This window comes from Archocentrus centrarchus, chromosome 16, assembly GCF_007364275.1.
Source record: "Archocentrus centrarchus isolate MPI-CPG fArcCen1 chromosome 16, fArcCen1, whole genome shotgun sequence".
Lineage (NCBI taxonomy): Eukaryota > Metazoa > Chordata > Actinopteri > Cichliformes > Cichlidae > Archocentrus > Archocentrus centrarchus.
Window position 1 is genome coordinate 816,690 of NC_044361.1, and position 16,347 is coordinate 833,036.

At 45.8% G+C, this 16,347-nt stretch overlaps 2 protein-coding genes across 3 annotated transcripts in view; one reads left to right on the plus strand and one right to left on the minus strand.

Moving 5' to 3' along the window:
- LOC115793883 (platelet endothelial aggregation receptor 1-like) overlaps positions 1-16,347 on the plus strand; it is a 151,321-nt gene that overhangs the window by 48,539 nt on the left and 86,435 nt on the right. The window contains exons 22-23 of the mRNA XM_030749049.1: positions 306-503; positions 3,277-3,394. Coding sequence (XP_030604909.1) covers positions 306-503; positions 3,277-3,394 — 316 coding nt within the window. The remainder of the gene's footprint in view (positions 1-305; positions 504-3,276; positions 3,395-16,347) is intronic.
- The window catches only part of LOC115793843 (lamin-A), a 31,852-nt gene continuing 20,552 nt past the window's right edge, over positions 5,048-16,347 (minus strand). For both annotated transcript variants that reach the window (XM_030748987.1, XM_030748986.1), the window contains 11 exons: positions 15,244-15,400; positions 14,451-14,576; positions 13,743-13,913; positions 12,581-12,706; positions 12,271-12,491; positions 10,436-10,742; positions 10,193-10,300; positions 9,487-9,606; positions 9,348-9,410; positions 8,839-9,003; positions 5,048-7,152 (listed from right to left, as the gene is read on the minus strand). In XM_030748987.1, coding sequence (XP_030604847.1) covers positions 7,117-7,152; positions 8,839-9,003; positions 9,348-9,410; positions 9,487-9,606; positions 10,193-10,300; positions 10,436-10,742; positions 12,271-12,491; positions 12,581-12,706; positions 13,743-13,913; positions 14,451-14,576; positions 15,244-15,400 — 1,600 coding nt within the window. In that variant the 3' untranslated portion in view covers positions 5,048-7,116. The remainder of the gene's footprint in view (positions 7,153-8,838; positions 9,004-9,347; positions 9,411-9,486; positions 9,607-10,192; positions 10,301-10,435; positions 10,743-12,270; positions 12,492-12,580; positions 12,707-13,742; positions 13,914-14,450; positions 14,577-15,243; positions 15,401-16,347) is intronic.

A 16,347-nucleotide genomic window follows, 5' to 3' on the forward strand; every position in this document is an offset into this window, starting at 1 on the left:
CAGCAGATTCAGCACATCTATTAAACCTGATCCCTTCATACTGAAAAAGAAACAGTTTGAGTACTTTATAAAGGAGGCTGCAGCTCCTGAAGCAGTGCTGTCCTCTTCTCAGGCTCGTACTGCTACAAATTCAGTTTCATGTCAGTTACACGAAGTCCTTGTACTCACAGCTTTAAAGAGCTGCTTACCGATGCATGCAGTGAATGCTTCATCCAGTAAGCTTACACCTTAATACCCTCAATCATGCTCCATTCTGTCCCCACACTTCACCTGCAGTTTAATCTCTCAATATTTGCCTCCTGCAGAGCTGAAGGATGTGGCGGCGGTGAGCAGCAGCTCTCTGAACAGCGAGAATCCGTACGCCACCATCAAAGACCTGCCCGGCCTGCCCTTCTGCCCCCCCGAGAGCAGCTACATGGAGATGAAGTCGGCCGTGCCCAGAGAGCGCGCCTACACCGAGATCACCCCCCCGCTGCCGTTCAGCACGGCCACCTTACGCAGAGGCGAGTAACACTAAAGACCTCCTGCAGGTCCTCACAGCAGACTAAATATAACATTTATCCATATTATTATTATTATTATTATTATTATTATTATTATATGGGTCATAATTTTGCTGAAGTTTATATATGAAAGTGTGATCACCCATGGAGCGCTGATATCCATCGATGTGTCCAAAACCGTTCGGCCTACACTCCCCAAACTTCATGGGTGTTTGGGTTATGACCAAAGCAAGGTTGGGATTGTATATAGGGTCACTGTGGTCAAGGTCAAAGGTCAAGGCCACATAATTATTAAATCTGTTTTTCATGTGATAACGGTGTTAATAGAGTGTGACGGGCGTATTTTGTTTTAATTATTCACGATCACATACAAACAGGAAATCACACTGGGGCCCGCTGATTCCAAAATAAAAGAATAAATGAAGCGTTTCAGAGCTGTGACAGGGTTGATTAAACTGGCCCACATTCATTCATCCATCTGAGAGAGCCCAGGATTAAAGAAAGCTCACATTTAGGTCTTCCTGCTGATACCTGCACTCATACAGCACTTTATCTGCCTCACATCAATCAATGTATCAATCACAAATTAACCTCATATGCACGTTTTCGGGAGGAAGCTGGTGTACCCGGAGCAAACGCACACAACAGCCTCAGCTGTGGGTCGAACCAGGAGGCTACAGCGCTAACTGCTGCACTACAGCACCACCCGCTCCGGCAGAAAGAACTCCTTTAGGATCCTTATCAGCCAAACCTTAGAGCAGGACTTTGGCCTGTTGGACAGCTGGGCAGGACGGACTTCCTCTGGTCATGGACTGATGAGTCAACATCGTTTGCAACAAACAAAAGACCAAAGGAAGAGGAAGAGGAAGGGCAGGGAGAGGAAAACCAGGAAGCCAGGGATGTTATTCCCTGGATTTACTGTGCTGTGGACACTGGTAATGCAAACAGATAAACTGCAGGTGAATCAGATCCTTAGATTCATGAAAGTACGGCATCCTCGCCTTTCTTCTCAGTGAAATCAGTTCTTTGCATTCACTGTGCCTGAAACAGACGGCTGTAATATTAGTAGAGATTAGGGCTGCAACGATTCATCGATTAACTCGATTAAATCGATTCTAAAAAATTATCGACACAAATTTACTGTGTCGATGCTTCGTTTAAACTCTGCAGCGCTCAGCTGTCTCGGTGTAAGCGGCGCTCCTCACTAGCATTAGTGCTCCGTCGTCTTTTTGTGGGTTTATTGGTGGCTGGCAAACCAACATAGAACTGCATTACCGCCACCTACTGGACTGGAGTGTGAATCAGGCACGCACACACACACACACACACACACACATTCTAAAAAGCTCTCCGTCGCTGCGATGGATTTCCTTTCACACAGAGTGGATCATCTAGAGTTGCCACCTGTCTCGTAAAACACAGAACCCCGTATGTTACGGGACTCCGTGGAATACGGCTCCGTAACATGCCGTGTTCCGTACTTTACCGGACGGGTGGCAACTGTCGCTGACATGCATTTCCACGCCTCCACTGCTCTCTGTGTGTCTGTGTGTGTTGTGCTCGCTGAGAATTTCAGCTGCTATTTTTGTCTTTACTTCAGCTGTAGCTACCAGAACTGGTTTGCTAGCGAGCGCGGGCCATTAGCACTAGCGATGGTTCGGTACCGGAAGGCCCGCCCCCCAGGACCGAGGGGCTCCTTCAAAATATTTTTTATACTTTAATCCCTTATTAGTGACTAAATATAGACCTGCAGTAGAAACGTATTTTCGAGAATGCTTGTGAATACAAAGCATTACAACATTACTCACACATGCGCCATGGCTCCCACAGCCACTAGTTTTTCAAAACACTCATAGCAGGCAGCGGTTTTAACTGCGCAAGCGCAAAGAGACGAAGCTGTGACGGTGAGCTCAAGTAGTGAAAAAGGAAACGTTTTTCCAGCGTCCAAAACAGCAGCTTTTTCTTTTAGTAACCACCATTAAAATCTTTACTGGGAAACAGCTGGAGGTCCTTCATCAAGCACCTGATCAGCAAGTGTTAATGTGAAGAAAAGAGAACTTTGTAGCTGCTCCATTCACCGCTGTTTGTTCACACGGCGAAAAACTGCAGTACGGAAGTTAATAAAAAAAGTATTTCTTATCCGATTACTCGATTAATCGATGGAATAATCGATAGAATACTCGATTACTAAAATAATCGTTTTATGCAGCCCTAGTAGAGATCCAGACAAATGCAGTCATTTAACTGAACCTGATGTTGTGTCAGCTCCTTAAAAATGACTGGAGAGATTCTGAGCAGCACGGTGAAAATTTAAAACTTCTTCTACAACACAGGCCTCAATAAATGTGCAGGTAATAACGAATGAAGTGACACGACAAACGGATCCATGCACGCTCACAGCGTCAGGCTGCTCTGCTGTAAAGGAATAATAAAGGTCTTAATGAAGAAGACAGCACCTGGTGATGGTATTTACATGGTGATGCTGCACTGCTGTTTTTAGTTTATTTGCTCATATTTTCATGTTTAGGACGCCCACCTCTGCGAGCTCGACTCTTATTTAAAGCTGATTTTCTTGTTTAGATGTAAGCTGCGGGTGCAGCGTGAGCTTTATGAAGGCCTGAGCACAGAGCTGTAACACTGAGCTAACTCCTCCAGTGAAGTCCAGAGCACCAGGCCTGGCTGCACTGATGGTTTTATTAGAAACTGTAGGATAACAGGTGGGCTGTTTGCCTTCGTCTGATTGGTCCTCACAGTGACTTCTTTTTCCCCTCAGAGCGTCAGAGTTCTCTCAGCCACGCCCCTCACGAGGACCCCCAGAGCCACTACGACCTCCCCGTGAACAGCCACATCCCGGGACACTATGACCTGCCGCCGGTCCGCCGCCCCCCCTCCCCCAGCCCCTCCCCCAGGGGGACCCATCAGTGACAGAGCAGCAGAGCTAGTTGATCCCTCCTCCTCCTCCTCGCTCTGGGGTTGATGAAGAAAGAGCAGATTTTCTCTGGCAGTCATAGCTGTAGACCCCCCCACAGAGCAGCGGCGAGGCGTCTGTCCCGCAGACAAACCTTTGTTTACTGAGGATGCCCTCCTTTCAACTAAACACTGCCCCCCTGTGGGCGTAGAGTGGTACTCGCGTCTCCATCACAGACTTGTCATCCAGACTGGACCCAGCATGCTGCAGGGAGGGAGGCTGGTGTGGTGCCGCCCGCGGGGCCTCAGCTGCTCTGAACTCCTGGGGGCCGAACCCAGCAGAAGGTGTGATGGTTTAAAGCAGCGACGTGGGAACGTTTGAACTCTCGTAAACAGCCTCAAAGATTTGTTTTCCACACCCTTCGCTTGCTGCTTATGCATTTTTAACGGCCCCTTTTTTCCTCGGTCTCATCCGGTTTTCCTGGGATTTTATTTTTAGTAGAGTCTCAGGATATCACATTTTCAGCATCCCTTTTTAAACAGGCAGCTTTGGATGAAGAAATGATGTCTGACAGCAAAACAAATGTTTCTGTTTTTTTACAGTAAATCCAAAGATTTTTCTTGTTTACCAGCTGGAAGCCAAAGTTCGCACATTTACCATAATTCATGTTGTTAAGTGCAGCTCGCTGCTGCTGCTTTGTACATACAGAGATGAGTTCTGGCCGTATCAAATCCTCGTGTTTATTAATACATGTTAAAGGATCATTGTGAGTACAGAGATCGTTAATAAGCAGCATTATACATATCACTGCAGTGCCTTTGTGTAGGTTTAAAGGGCCATTTCACACAAAAAGAAACTTGTCACATTTTTTGAACCTGGTGCCGCCGTTACCCATAATGCAACTTGTGTAGTCAACAGCTGTTCAGGCCGGGTCTCCTGAGCCTGCAGTTGATGGTTCACCTGCATCGAGCCGCAGCCTGTTTGTCAGCAGGCCCAGAAACACAAACCTCGCCTCTGTGGCTCCCAGAACCCGTTCCTTATACATCAGCTTATTGAGATTACCCAGAATGCAGCTCAAAGTGGATCGTGCACGCTGACTGATGACTTGACAGTTGGGTTATAGGAACATCAAGGAGGTGTGAGCTCCACACCGTGTCTCCACCCCTGGACAAACCTGTGGAGACTCTGGGTGCACAAAGTTCATCTTTATATTCTCAGAGGTTCGACCCTCTCCACAGACTCAAGACTTCATGCAGCCTCCGGTGCTGCTGCCCCCAGCTTCACCCTGACCTCCCCACCATCAGGTTTTAGTGGCACTGCTTCCTGTCCCCATTTAAAGGGCTTACCTGATTGTTTCTGATCAGCTGAAATGATCGTTTATAACTGGCCGATGGGCCGCGCTGCCTCAGAGATGCCGGCATATTCAGACATACTGACCTGTGAAGTTTATTCTCCTGCAGCTGAATGCACATTGTGCTTTAAATGCAATATTGTGCAGCTTTTCTACATAAGACCATTTATCTGAATGTAATTGTGGGAATTTGTGTGTATATGATGTAATTAAAAATGTGCACTTTTCATCTGTGGGCTTGAATTATAATCTTCAATATCAACGGAATAATTACAACAGTCTGACTGGAAAAAATAAGTTTTATTCAGCATTATTTTAGAAAAGAAAAAAGCTTGTGTGGCTTTAATAACATCGTGATCTGAAACAAATCACACTTCAAGAAACTTTGGCATTAATGGCTTTGGGTGAAGTTTTTAATCCTTCAGAGGGTTCATGAGACCTCCACCAGGACCTGAGCACCTCTCAGGGTGTGCATAATGAAACCCCTCACCACCAGCTTCCTGCTCTGCATGGAAGCATTAGGGTGTGAATATATAACTACAGTTATCATGTGTCAGAACTTTACATGTAGATATGAGAACTACTGCAGATGTCGGTCTGAGGATCAAACAGCTTAAAGAGCATCCTCAAACACTCAGGTTTATCTATCCTGTAACTTCTCTGTGCGTTCGATGCTCTGGTGGAGTTGTGGAGATCAGCTGCCTTCTCTTGAATATGTTGGAGCTAAGAAAAGAAAAAAAAAAAGCATGAATGTGTCTTTCCAGAAATCCTGACCTGGAGTCCACAAACGTTGGTGTGAGCGTGCAGGACCTGCATCACTGCAGCGTCTGTTAGTCAGAAAGCAGCTCCAACATCAAACTACTGTCAGCATTTCTGGACAAACACACAGTTTATGTTTTCTAGCAATCTGAGCACCACAAGACGAGTTCCACTGTATTCAAGAGAAGTCGGACAGCCGCCCCCCCCAAACCTGCGATCACACCAAAACAATCTGCACGGATACGCAGCATCACAGGCTGAAGGATACGGGTTTGATTTAAGGGGAACTGTTCAAAAAAAGTTCAAACGCAGAAGAAATTGCTTTTTTTTTTTTTTAAGTACAATAGAAAAAAACCCACAACAGCTATCAAGTATCTTCCATAAATGCTTTGATATGCTTTCCACTGGAGTATAAATGACTTAAGCTGCCGACTACATTACAAATCTACCTGCTGTGCATAACTGGCGAGGCCCTCGATAAAAGCAGTGCATGAAGCCAAAGCTGCATCCAAACCCTCAGTCTGACTCAGATCCCAACTTTAAGTGAGGGATTTGCAAAGTTGGAAAAGCTTAGAGGAAAGAAAGAATTCAAAGCCCTTATGACCAGTTTTTCCGAGCAGCACAGATCGAGTCCAGCTGACAGTCACAGGACTGCTGCGTGAAGCACGCGAGCCGCGAAAAAGGCCACAAATCCTCAAACAGCCTACAAATATAGACTCTACGTATGGCACCACATTTATATAAAACAGTACCTGACCCCCCAGGTACAAATTCAATGCTAAGCTCTCCCATCATGATTAAACATCTTTTGACAAAAAAAAAAAGCAACACGTTTAAAGCCAAGAGCAATTCCCTTATTTCTTTAAACATTCAAAAACATAATTAATACATTCCTGGGGGGCGAGCTGTGCGGCCATATTAATCTCAAACACTCATTTTGTGTGTGAGGCCACAGCTGCCCGACAGCATCGTACCGACGCGGCGTCTGTTTAAGGCTGAGGTGATAAAACCTGAGCTTTCACTTTGGCTTCCTGCAACATTTCATCCAGAAAAACAGCTCAATACTGCTCAGAGAAATACGTCTGAAACATCGTCTTTAAATGAAGAACGACAAACGTGATCAGCAGCCGCAGAGGCGAGACAGCGAGCCTCTGCGGCTGCCTCCTCACAGGGTCCACAAGCTGTGCGTGTTCAGTGTTGACAGCCCGGCCGTTCAATGTGGAACCCCGGCTCAGATCTGAGCTCGAGCACTGGTCACTGGAGCCCCGTGTGTGTGTGTGTGTGTGTGTGTGTGTGTGTGTGTGTGTGTGTGTGCGTGTTTGTGCACGTGTGCACACCTGTGTGCGTGCAGAGCGGAGAGCAGCGTAAGCAGACAGCAAACATGCAGCAACAGAAGCTGAAGATACAAACTTGAAAGCCGAATATGATCCTGCGCCCTCTGCCCAAACCTCGAAGCAAATCTAACCTGCACATGAATCCGAATACAAAACGAGACACAATCGTATAAAAAATAAAGATAAACATCCCGACGGTAGAAAACGAGTCTCCCTGTGGGCTGCAGGAGGTGCTGGGTTCAGGTGAGGTGCTGCCTGCTTTTACATGACGGAGCAGTTCTCCGGCTTCATCCGGCCCTGAGGACGACAGATCGGCAACATTAAATATTTCAACACTGAATGCTTCATTTAATGTCCTGTTGCTGAGAACACACATTAATACAGGTGAGTTATGAGGAGTTAAAATGGGATTTGTGGCTCTATTTCTGGAAGCTGAACTTGCAGCTGAACGTCATCATTGTAAGTGTAAACATCACATCTCAATTCAAATCTGATTTCCTTCAGTACCCTCTGATAGAAGCCCCCCCCCCCAGTTTAAGTTAACTGGAAGAAGCAGCTCGAAGTCCCAAAGCACTTCAAATTTCAGCCGATACACCAAACGCACTGAAGCAGCAGATGACTAGTTTTCATATTTACTGTGTCTACAGTAACAAAGATTGATACAATGTATCTGCATGTTCAGTATCAAAGATCTGTCAAATTTACCTTTTTCCAAATCTCAACACCATTTCTGTCATCCAATCATCTGCCTGCCTGCGTTCTCCAAGCCAATCACAGTGATCCATTACGGTCTCCTTTTCTCCACCTCAATCCAGGATTTTCAATCTAAAGTCTCAAACAGCCATCTGCTTACTCTTACCAGCTCCCAGCTTGGATTCAGGAGACAGACACCCTCTCTATTTTTAAGATTAGGCTCAAAACTTTCCTTTATGATAAAGCTTATAGTTAGAGCTGGATCAGGTGACCCTGAACCCTCCCTTAGTTATGCTGCTATAGCCCTAGGCTGCTGGGGGGGATCCCATGATGCACTGAGTGTTTCTTTTCATTCACCTCTTTTTAGTCTGGTTATACTCCACTCTGCATTTAACCATTAGTTATTATTAATCTCTGTCTCTCCCCCCTCAGCAGATGACCCCCCCCCCTCCCTGAGCCTGGTTCTGATGGAGGTTTCTTCCTGTTAAAGGGAGTTTTTCCTTCCCACTGTCACCAAGTGCTGCTCATAGGGGGTCGTTTTGACTGTTGGGTTTCTCTGTACTATTGGAGGGTCTTTACCTACAGTATAAAGGGCCTCAAGGCAACTGTTGTGATTTGGTGCTATATAAATAAAACTGAATTGCCTTCATTTGGGTTCATTTTGCAGTCTCATGTACTACATGTAGTACATGAGACTGAATATATGTAGTGATAAACTGCAGTTTTTGTACTGTCTTTCTTGTTTCTATGACCAGTGATTTTATGTGTTTGTAGCTAATTATAATTCCCACCCTGAGCTGGGGTCTGCACAGTTAAAACAAACTATTTCTATAACTTCCAAAGCTCTGCAGCACATCATATGTGTCTACATATAGATTCTGTATGAATGCAGATCCATGCAGAAATTTCCATTTTTGCCATGAAATAATTCCTGGGAAACAGAGGAAGTATTTGCGTTCTTGGATCAGATTTAAACCCCAATTTTGTTGATTAGTAAATACACTGATTGCAGACGCCGCAGGCCAGATGTCTGTTTCACATCTTAAAGAACAGAACTCCAGAACATGTGGAACATCTGGGTGTTATTGTGGAACAGGAAAGTCCAAATTCACATAAGCAGCATAACTGCACATGTTCTCCGTGTTCTCTGCACTTTTTGTCAGTACTCTCAGTCTCTCTCTGCAAACATTTTTTATCACTAATAGAACCAAATATTCTATTATTTAGCCCTAAAATACAGTTTCAGTGATGCTGTCTAATTACTGCTGTGATGCTTTAACTGTAGAGTACCTTTCTGGGCTCATTGGTGCCCATGAAGTAGGAATGTCCCGGGAGGCCTTCAGCTAGACCGCCGCAGGCACCGCCGCGCTCCTTCGGCTGCCCGCAGGAGTCGCAGATCACCTTGCGGCTGCGCAGGTTGTACTCATTGTCTCCACCACTTGTGCTGTGAGCTCCCTGCAGAGGGCGACACACATCAGTTACTCACCTACATGAACGCTCAGGTTACTACAGAGTGGGTATAAAAGAAAAGTGAAGCCAAAGCCTTAAACCTGCATTCTTTCTAATGGCCAGCAGGGGGCGACTCCTCTCATTGCAAAAAGAAGTCAGATTGTGCAGAAGTGCATGAGGAAAATGAATCTACTTCCTAAGTTGACTTATAACCTTAGTACACCTTCACCTGTGCATTCATGGGCTCATCAGAATGACATACATAATAAAATGATGCGATTAATGGACGGAGACTCTGACTAACATCCTTCTGCTCACAGTTTTTGTGCAGTAACAGAAGAAGAATTTACCATCTCATCATCTTCATAGTCGTCACTGAACAGGGTGCGGGTCACTTTCCTCATGGCCATTTCCTGGTGGGAAATCAAATAAGCGGTGAAGTGTCTGCAGCTACAAAGAAGAAGAAACCTTTAAGATGCAGAGTCACACCTCTCCACTAGCACTGATCAGGATGGTCTGCAGGAGGTCGCCGGTGCCCCAAGAGTTCTGGCTCTTCCACACCAGGTCAGTGGGTGGGTTGTGGGTTCCACCACCAGATGCAGCCCAGATCTGTCAAAAGGTCAAAGGTCAGAGAGTTTGTAAACTACAGGGAACCAGTGCAGGTACTGCACATGGAAGCAGGGGAGGTGAACTTAGGCAAACTTCTACTCATCTTCATTTCCTGTTACATTTAAAACTGGAATGCAGTTCTGCTGTTTTTGAGCTGTTTCTGTTAATAACATCATAAAAAGCTCTTAAAGGGACCTTCTGCTGATTTTCAGCTCCATGTTTTATTTCTGGGCTCGACTAGAGCAGCTTTGCATGACTCCCAGCTCAAAACAACCCTTAATGGAGCTCATACTGAGCTTTGGTGCAGCTCCTTGGTTCAAGCATCCACCCTTTTGTTCTTAGTTCCTTTATACCTAACAGGACCCTCAAAGCTGCTAAAAAGATTTCAACAGAAATGATTGTGTTGATATTCAGTGTTTTCTTTCCTTCACAACATTTTGACCGAAGCGTGAGCGACTGGCAGGAACGATGAGAAGAAAGTCATCGCCTCCGTGCTCGCGGCGCCTCCTCATCGAAGCATCGCAGCTTCATCAGAGGGCAAAAGAATCATTTCAAAAAGAGGCCACGAAGGATAAAGAAAACTTACAGTCACAGTCCCTCCAGCCTTCAGAGTGAACTTCGGGGGAAACTTGTAGATGATGGGGGCGGCATTCCCAACCTGCCTCTTCACCTGCCAGTTACCCAGCAATTGGTCCTGCATGAGAGAAATCGGGGGATGATGAGTGGACAGAAACAAAGCTTCACAAAAAAGACCCTGGAAATATATAAAGGCTGAAAAGGTGAACATGAAGCTACACGTATTGATGTAGCAATGCATAAACTCAGCTACCTCATCAGCCTTGTTGCTGAGACGGATGAACTTCCCATCCATATCAACCTCGTCCACGGTGATGCGGCCGCTGGCCGAGGCGTGCTGACTGATGCGAGCCTTGGTCACAGCGCCCCCTGTCACACTGGAGGTCTCGCTGTCATTGTCGTTGAGCCGGCGCTTCTTTGAGGTGCTCGTCCCAGAGGAGTTGCGGCTGCTGGAGGCAGCGGCAGAAGAGTGGAGGACCCGGCTGGTCTGGGAGTGGCCTGAGCCGGAGGTCCGCATCACTGTGACCTTTGTGGGCGGAGGGCTGGGTGACAGACGCAGCCTGGGGAAAGATGGAGGGAGAGGATGCAGACAAAGTCAGTTCGCTCTGGTGTTTCCTGAGTTACAAAGAAAGTGAGCAGCAGGTTTCTCATAAAAGAAGAAACAGCTGTTCAACCTAACCCTAACTTCTGCAGGTTATCATCTACTAGCTGCGCTTTTTTCAAACACTTCAATCCATATTTAGTAACTAAACTGTAAACAAGCTGTACAGAAAGTCAATGAATGAATCATTTAAGTGTCGCAAACAGGAAATGCACCAAACATGGGATGACAATCATTTATAGACCATATTTACAAATGCAGAAAGGTGAAGTTTACAGTGCACGCCTTCACGCCCTCTGCTGGCTGTTTGCATTACTGTTTACATTTGACCCCATCTCAGATTTGATTGAGCAGGTGTCAAAGAGGACCAGGATAAGGATTCAGCTTATTTACGCCTGTATGCAGAGGAATGGCTGCTACTGCTGCATGCAAGTGTGTGTGGACAAACGGCTTCAATGAAACAGCTGAAACACTGCTCTAACCTTCATCTGTCAGCATCTCAGAGACACCCGGGTCAGAGCTTCCTGAGAAGGAGCCCGTGGACAGCAGTGGGTTTTCCAGAGTGACGCGCATGAATTTTGATTTGATTTGAGGTCCCATTAAAAAAAACCCGCCAGTATCTGCAGTGGCCCAAATCCCATTTCAGAAAGATTTGAGTTATATTGTTCAAACTGTCATGAAAAACACACTCATCTAAGTTAAGGAAGAGAAATCTGATTTGGGCTACAATGAAACTGAATGAGACTGAGCAACAAACTGAGCTTTCATTCAGAAATCTGTGGCTGAAAATAAACTTTGTCAGTCAGTTCTCCCGTGTGTGTCTGGCTGCAGGCCGTTAGTTCTGTTTTGTCCCGTTTGTTGTCTCATCTTTCTCATCCCAAACAGATGGCTGCCCCTCCCTGAGTCTGGATCTGCTGGAGCTTTCTTCCTGTTTCTTTTTCTTCCCGCTGTTTCCAAGTGTGCTTGCTAACAGAGTGCCAACCTGTCTGGGGCGTACCTTCCTTCTGCCCTGTGCACCTTTGCACCTGGCTGCAGGGATTCGTCCCAGTCAGCCAGCACTCATGTTGGCTGATCCATTAATGCTCACAGGTTTTCAGCTCAGCCCAAAGCTGTGCTGCAGCTCCTTAAACACTGGAAACTAGTAGAATATTTTTTTCTTTCCCCAAAGGTGGAAGTACTTTATTTACACCCTTGTTATGTAAGATTTCCCTTAAGTGGAACAAAAGGAGCCAGTGACAAACAGCCCAGAACCAAAAGCAGCTCAAACCAAATGAAGTGCCCCCTGCAGGACGGCAGTGGTTCTACATGATTATTTACTGCACTGCTCGGAGCACAGAGGTCCTGTCTGAGGTTATGGAGGACTCGTTAGACCTACAAACCCATTTTTCACTGACTTGTTGGCTCTCCCTCTCTTCCATAACGACTTCTAGCCTTCTGGGCACCTCTGCAGCTGGATTTTACGACAGCTGTTTTACAAACAGCCTCACCTCTCCTCCTCTCCCTCCAGCAGCTTCCTGTAAGCACTGATCTCCATGTCCAGGGCCAGTTTGATATCCAGCAGCTCCTGGTACTCATCCAGCTGCTGCTGCATCCGGGCTCGGATCTCGCTGATGTCCCGATCTTTGTCCTCCAGCCGCCGCCTCATCAGGTCCCGCTCGCGTGTCAGAGCCTCCTCGAGTTCCCGCCCCTTGGCCTCGCTCGCTGACAGCTGAATCAGAGAGAAGACAAAAACACTTTCAGCTTTTTTTGGATCCATCAGGTGGATTCCCTCCACTGACACGCTGAGACTGCACGTACCTGTTTCTGCAGCTGGCTCAGCTGGCCCGACAGGCTCTCCATTCGAATCCGGGTCTGCTGCAGCTCTTCGTGGGCGGCTCCCACCAAGTGGCTGTTCCTGTCCGCCGAGTGACGGGCGTTTTCCAGCTGCCGGGCAGAGAGACGAGGCGGTCAGGTAACAGCCGAGCTTAGCTCCATCAGAAACACTGCACTGATTCAATGAGGAGTCTGGCCCCTCAGCTTCTCGCTGCAGTTCACATGAAGTACTCCAAACAAAGTTCATTTCACAGTAACTTTTACAAAAAACCATCAAACACAGAAACCAGAGCTGCTGTCCTGGAAAAGCACAGTTCACCTCACCGTGGAGCTCAAACCCGGTGCAGCTGCCACACACACTTCCTGTCACACCTGGAGCTCAAAGGGAGATTACAGTTTCTGACCACACGCATGTTATTTTTATGATTTCTTCCTCCGTCTTCCTGTCAGCTCCTCTGTGTCAGAGCCCTCGCTCGGCTCTCTGTGTGTTTTTAGGGGAACAGTTTAAGCTGCGCATCATGTTGATGTGTGGAACATATAATCAGTCATACACGTTCCTAAAAGGTTTAGTGTGACTGTTCCAGCACCACCAATAATAATAAATATACATAGATTCATAATTTAGCTTCTTTTTGAGGCACAGGGATGCACTGTAGTCTTCTGTTTTATGAGCACCATATATCAGAAACAAACTGCATCTGTTTCTGAGGAAACGGAAATAATAAATAAGATCTAAGTCTGAGAGTCTTCGTGTTGCTCAGCTGTGAGTCCCGTCAGAGTGCAGGTGTGACAAGAAAAAAGATTTTTATGCACAGGATATAAATGTTTACATCCCGTCAGGACCAGCATCACATGTGCACGCTTCTGCACAGCCATATGATCGCTGGGTGCAGTTTGCTCATCAAGCTTTGTGGATTTTCTCTTCAATAACTGGGTTATGATTTGATATTAATAAGAGCTGTTTAGTTCATACTCAAGACAACTTTCTGATTTCTCCAAAACTCACAACAAACAGTGAACGTGGAGGAAGCAGGGTGAACTGTCCCTTTACATGAAAATACCTGAAGCATTTCTATACACTGAGATAATTATTGTGACCTGAAGATTATTTAATACTCCGACTCTCGGTGGCGACCGTGTCGAGTACCTTGGAATTGTAGGTCCTCTCGATCTCCTCCTTGTAGAGGCGGACCTGATCCTCGTGCTGCGCTCTCAGCTCAATCAGCGCCTCGGCGAGCTTGCTGTCGAACTCCTGCTGCCGCCCGCTGTCGATCTCCACCATGCGAGACTCGAACCGGCGCTTGGACTCACGGATCTCCTGCAGCAGCGGTAAAGATGCATAAACCCGTCAGTCTGAAGAGCACGTTTCTCTTTGTCAAACGAATGTATGAACTGTGCTGATGAGCTGCGACTCGGCTTTCTCAGGTTACTTTATTACAGGACAGATTTTGGTTCCTTTTCTTTGTTACATGAACTATAAACACTAACAAAGCCTCCAGCTGTAGGAACCTGCTCTCATCAGTTTTAATTGTATCGATTAATTAATCGATACAATTAAACTGTGCAGTAATTACTTGTTTCGAACAGAAAACTAATCTTTAAGAAACTCCTCACTGAGAAAGCACAACTGTTGCCAGTTTGGGGAAATAAAAATGATTCTTGCATTTTGATATCTGCTCTTTGTGTGCACATTTATCTGCTCTGCATTACCAGAAGCAGGAGAAACAGGTCTGGAGGGAAAATGCAAAACCAACAAGTAGGAGGTTGGAAGCAAATCGATATCTTGTGGAAAAGATGAAAAGTAGGACAGATTCCTGAGAGTAAAAATAGCAGTGTTAAGGTGAAGAGCAGGAACCTCATTGTAGATGTTCTTCTGGAACTCCAGCTCCTCTTTCAGGGTCTGCAGGCGGTTCTCGGCATCCACTCTCCTCAGCATCTCATCCTGTAGCTGCCTCTTGGCATCGGCAAGGTTTCCTTCCAACTGGAGAGGAGGGTGAGAAGCAGGAATGAAGAGAAACGAGATGAGAGTCAGCACACAAAACCAAACCTAACAGAACGAGGGGGCAGCCTGTGAGCCGCTCTTTTAGTTCCCCACTTTGGCCACCAGGTGGAGCAAAGCCACAACCTCCAGAGTGACATTCATTGATAAAACAAACAGCAGAGGAAGCAACCTGGTCTGCCTCACCAGCACATCCTCATTCATAATGGACTGCTGCAACGTTTCCATAAAATGAGTAATTCCACTGAGGTATTTTACTTTGAGATCGGGAACGCCGTGGGAACGCCGTGGCTCCACGTTCCACTGACTGCTCGTCAAACAGTTCATAACAAATGAATTTAAAGCATCCACGCAGATATTTAAAGGCGACTTCTGCTGTAAACTGGGGGTAAATATCCACGCCGCTTGGACCGACACCTCTCTTCTCATTTGGATTTCCAGGCTGTGCTTCAAACACAGTCGGTACCAAATCACAGCCTGGAGGGGGGGGGGCAAATCCCACTTTTTTGTTTGGTTGTGGGATTTTCCCCACAACCAAAGTGTACCAAAGTGTAAATGAAACATTTCTGCCCGATTCAAATGATGAAGTGTGTCCTTCCTACCCACATTAATCACGTACGACTTAAGTTTGAATAAAAATATATTCTACCTTCGCCAGCTGGGCCTTGAGGTCCTTCACCTCTGCCTCCAGGGTTCGCTTCTCCCCCAAGGCAGTGCTCAGGGCAGCATCTTTGGAGTTGAGCAGGGCTTCCAGGTCCCTCAACCTGACCAGGGCTGCCTCCAGGTCAGACTCCTTCTTGGCGTTCCTGTGAAGAAGGACGACAGGATGTGGACGTTAGTTTGTAGGTTCTTTGGTACTTTATGTATCATTGCCATCTTTTCACATCTCCGCTGATGAGTCGTTTTTCTCCTCGTGTCCTTGCATGCCATTTTCAGAAGCACAATAGTGTTTTGTTTTGTTTTTCAGCTTTATTGGAGCTGACGAAGTTCTCACTTTGCATTTAAAGCAAGTGGAAACATTCAGTCCTGAGAACTGAAGCGAATAAGACAAAAACTGCAGTTCCTCTAATGGCCACTGGAGGCTGGCTCCAAATGTGAGTTGATGCCTACAGACTCCCAGAAAGCCCAAATAAACATGCTTAGCTTAGCTTTAGCTTAGCGCTCCATCCTCTCATCTAATTACAGTCACTTCAGGTCCCTGTGATTTAAAAACCTTTTATTACCTGAATCATTTATAAACAGGTAGCTGCAGCTGTGTTAATTAGAAATTAAAGTAGTCGTGGTTACTCTGTAGAAAAGTGTTTACATGTGTTTGGGCTAAAAAGGTGACCCAAAAAATAAATCATGCAGAAACAAATGAATCAACTCCATCAAAAAAGCACACAGATGAATTCATTTATAATTTCTGTCCATCAGCTTTCATTTAGTTTCTGTATTTTTGTGGAGGTCATAACCTCACGGGTCATTCCACGTGAAGGTCAGGAATATAAAATTAAATTCAAGGAATTTATTTTATTAGCTCATTTTAAAAAAATATGTATTCATTTATCGTTCCACTGGTTTATTATACTTAAAACCTTCCATGTAATTAAAGTGGTTATTTTTTAAGACAAAACTTTAATGAACCCACGACGGTGAAATGTGTGCATCACAGCAGCTCAGTGAAGAGAAGAATGAAACAGAATAGAAAACACTATATACATAAAATATCTATCAATACACACACACACACACACACACATCAAAACACTAT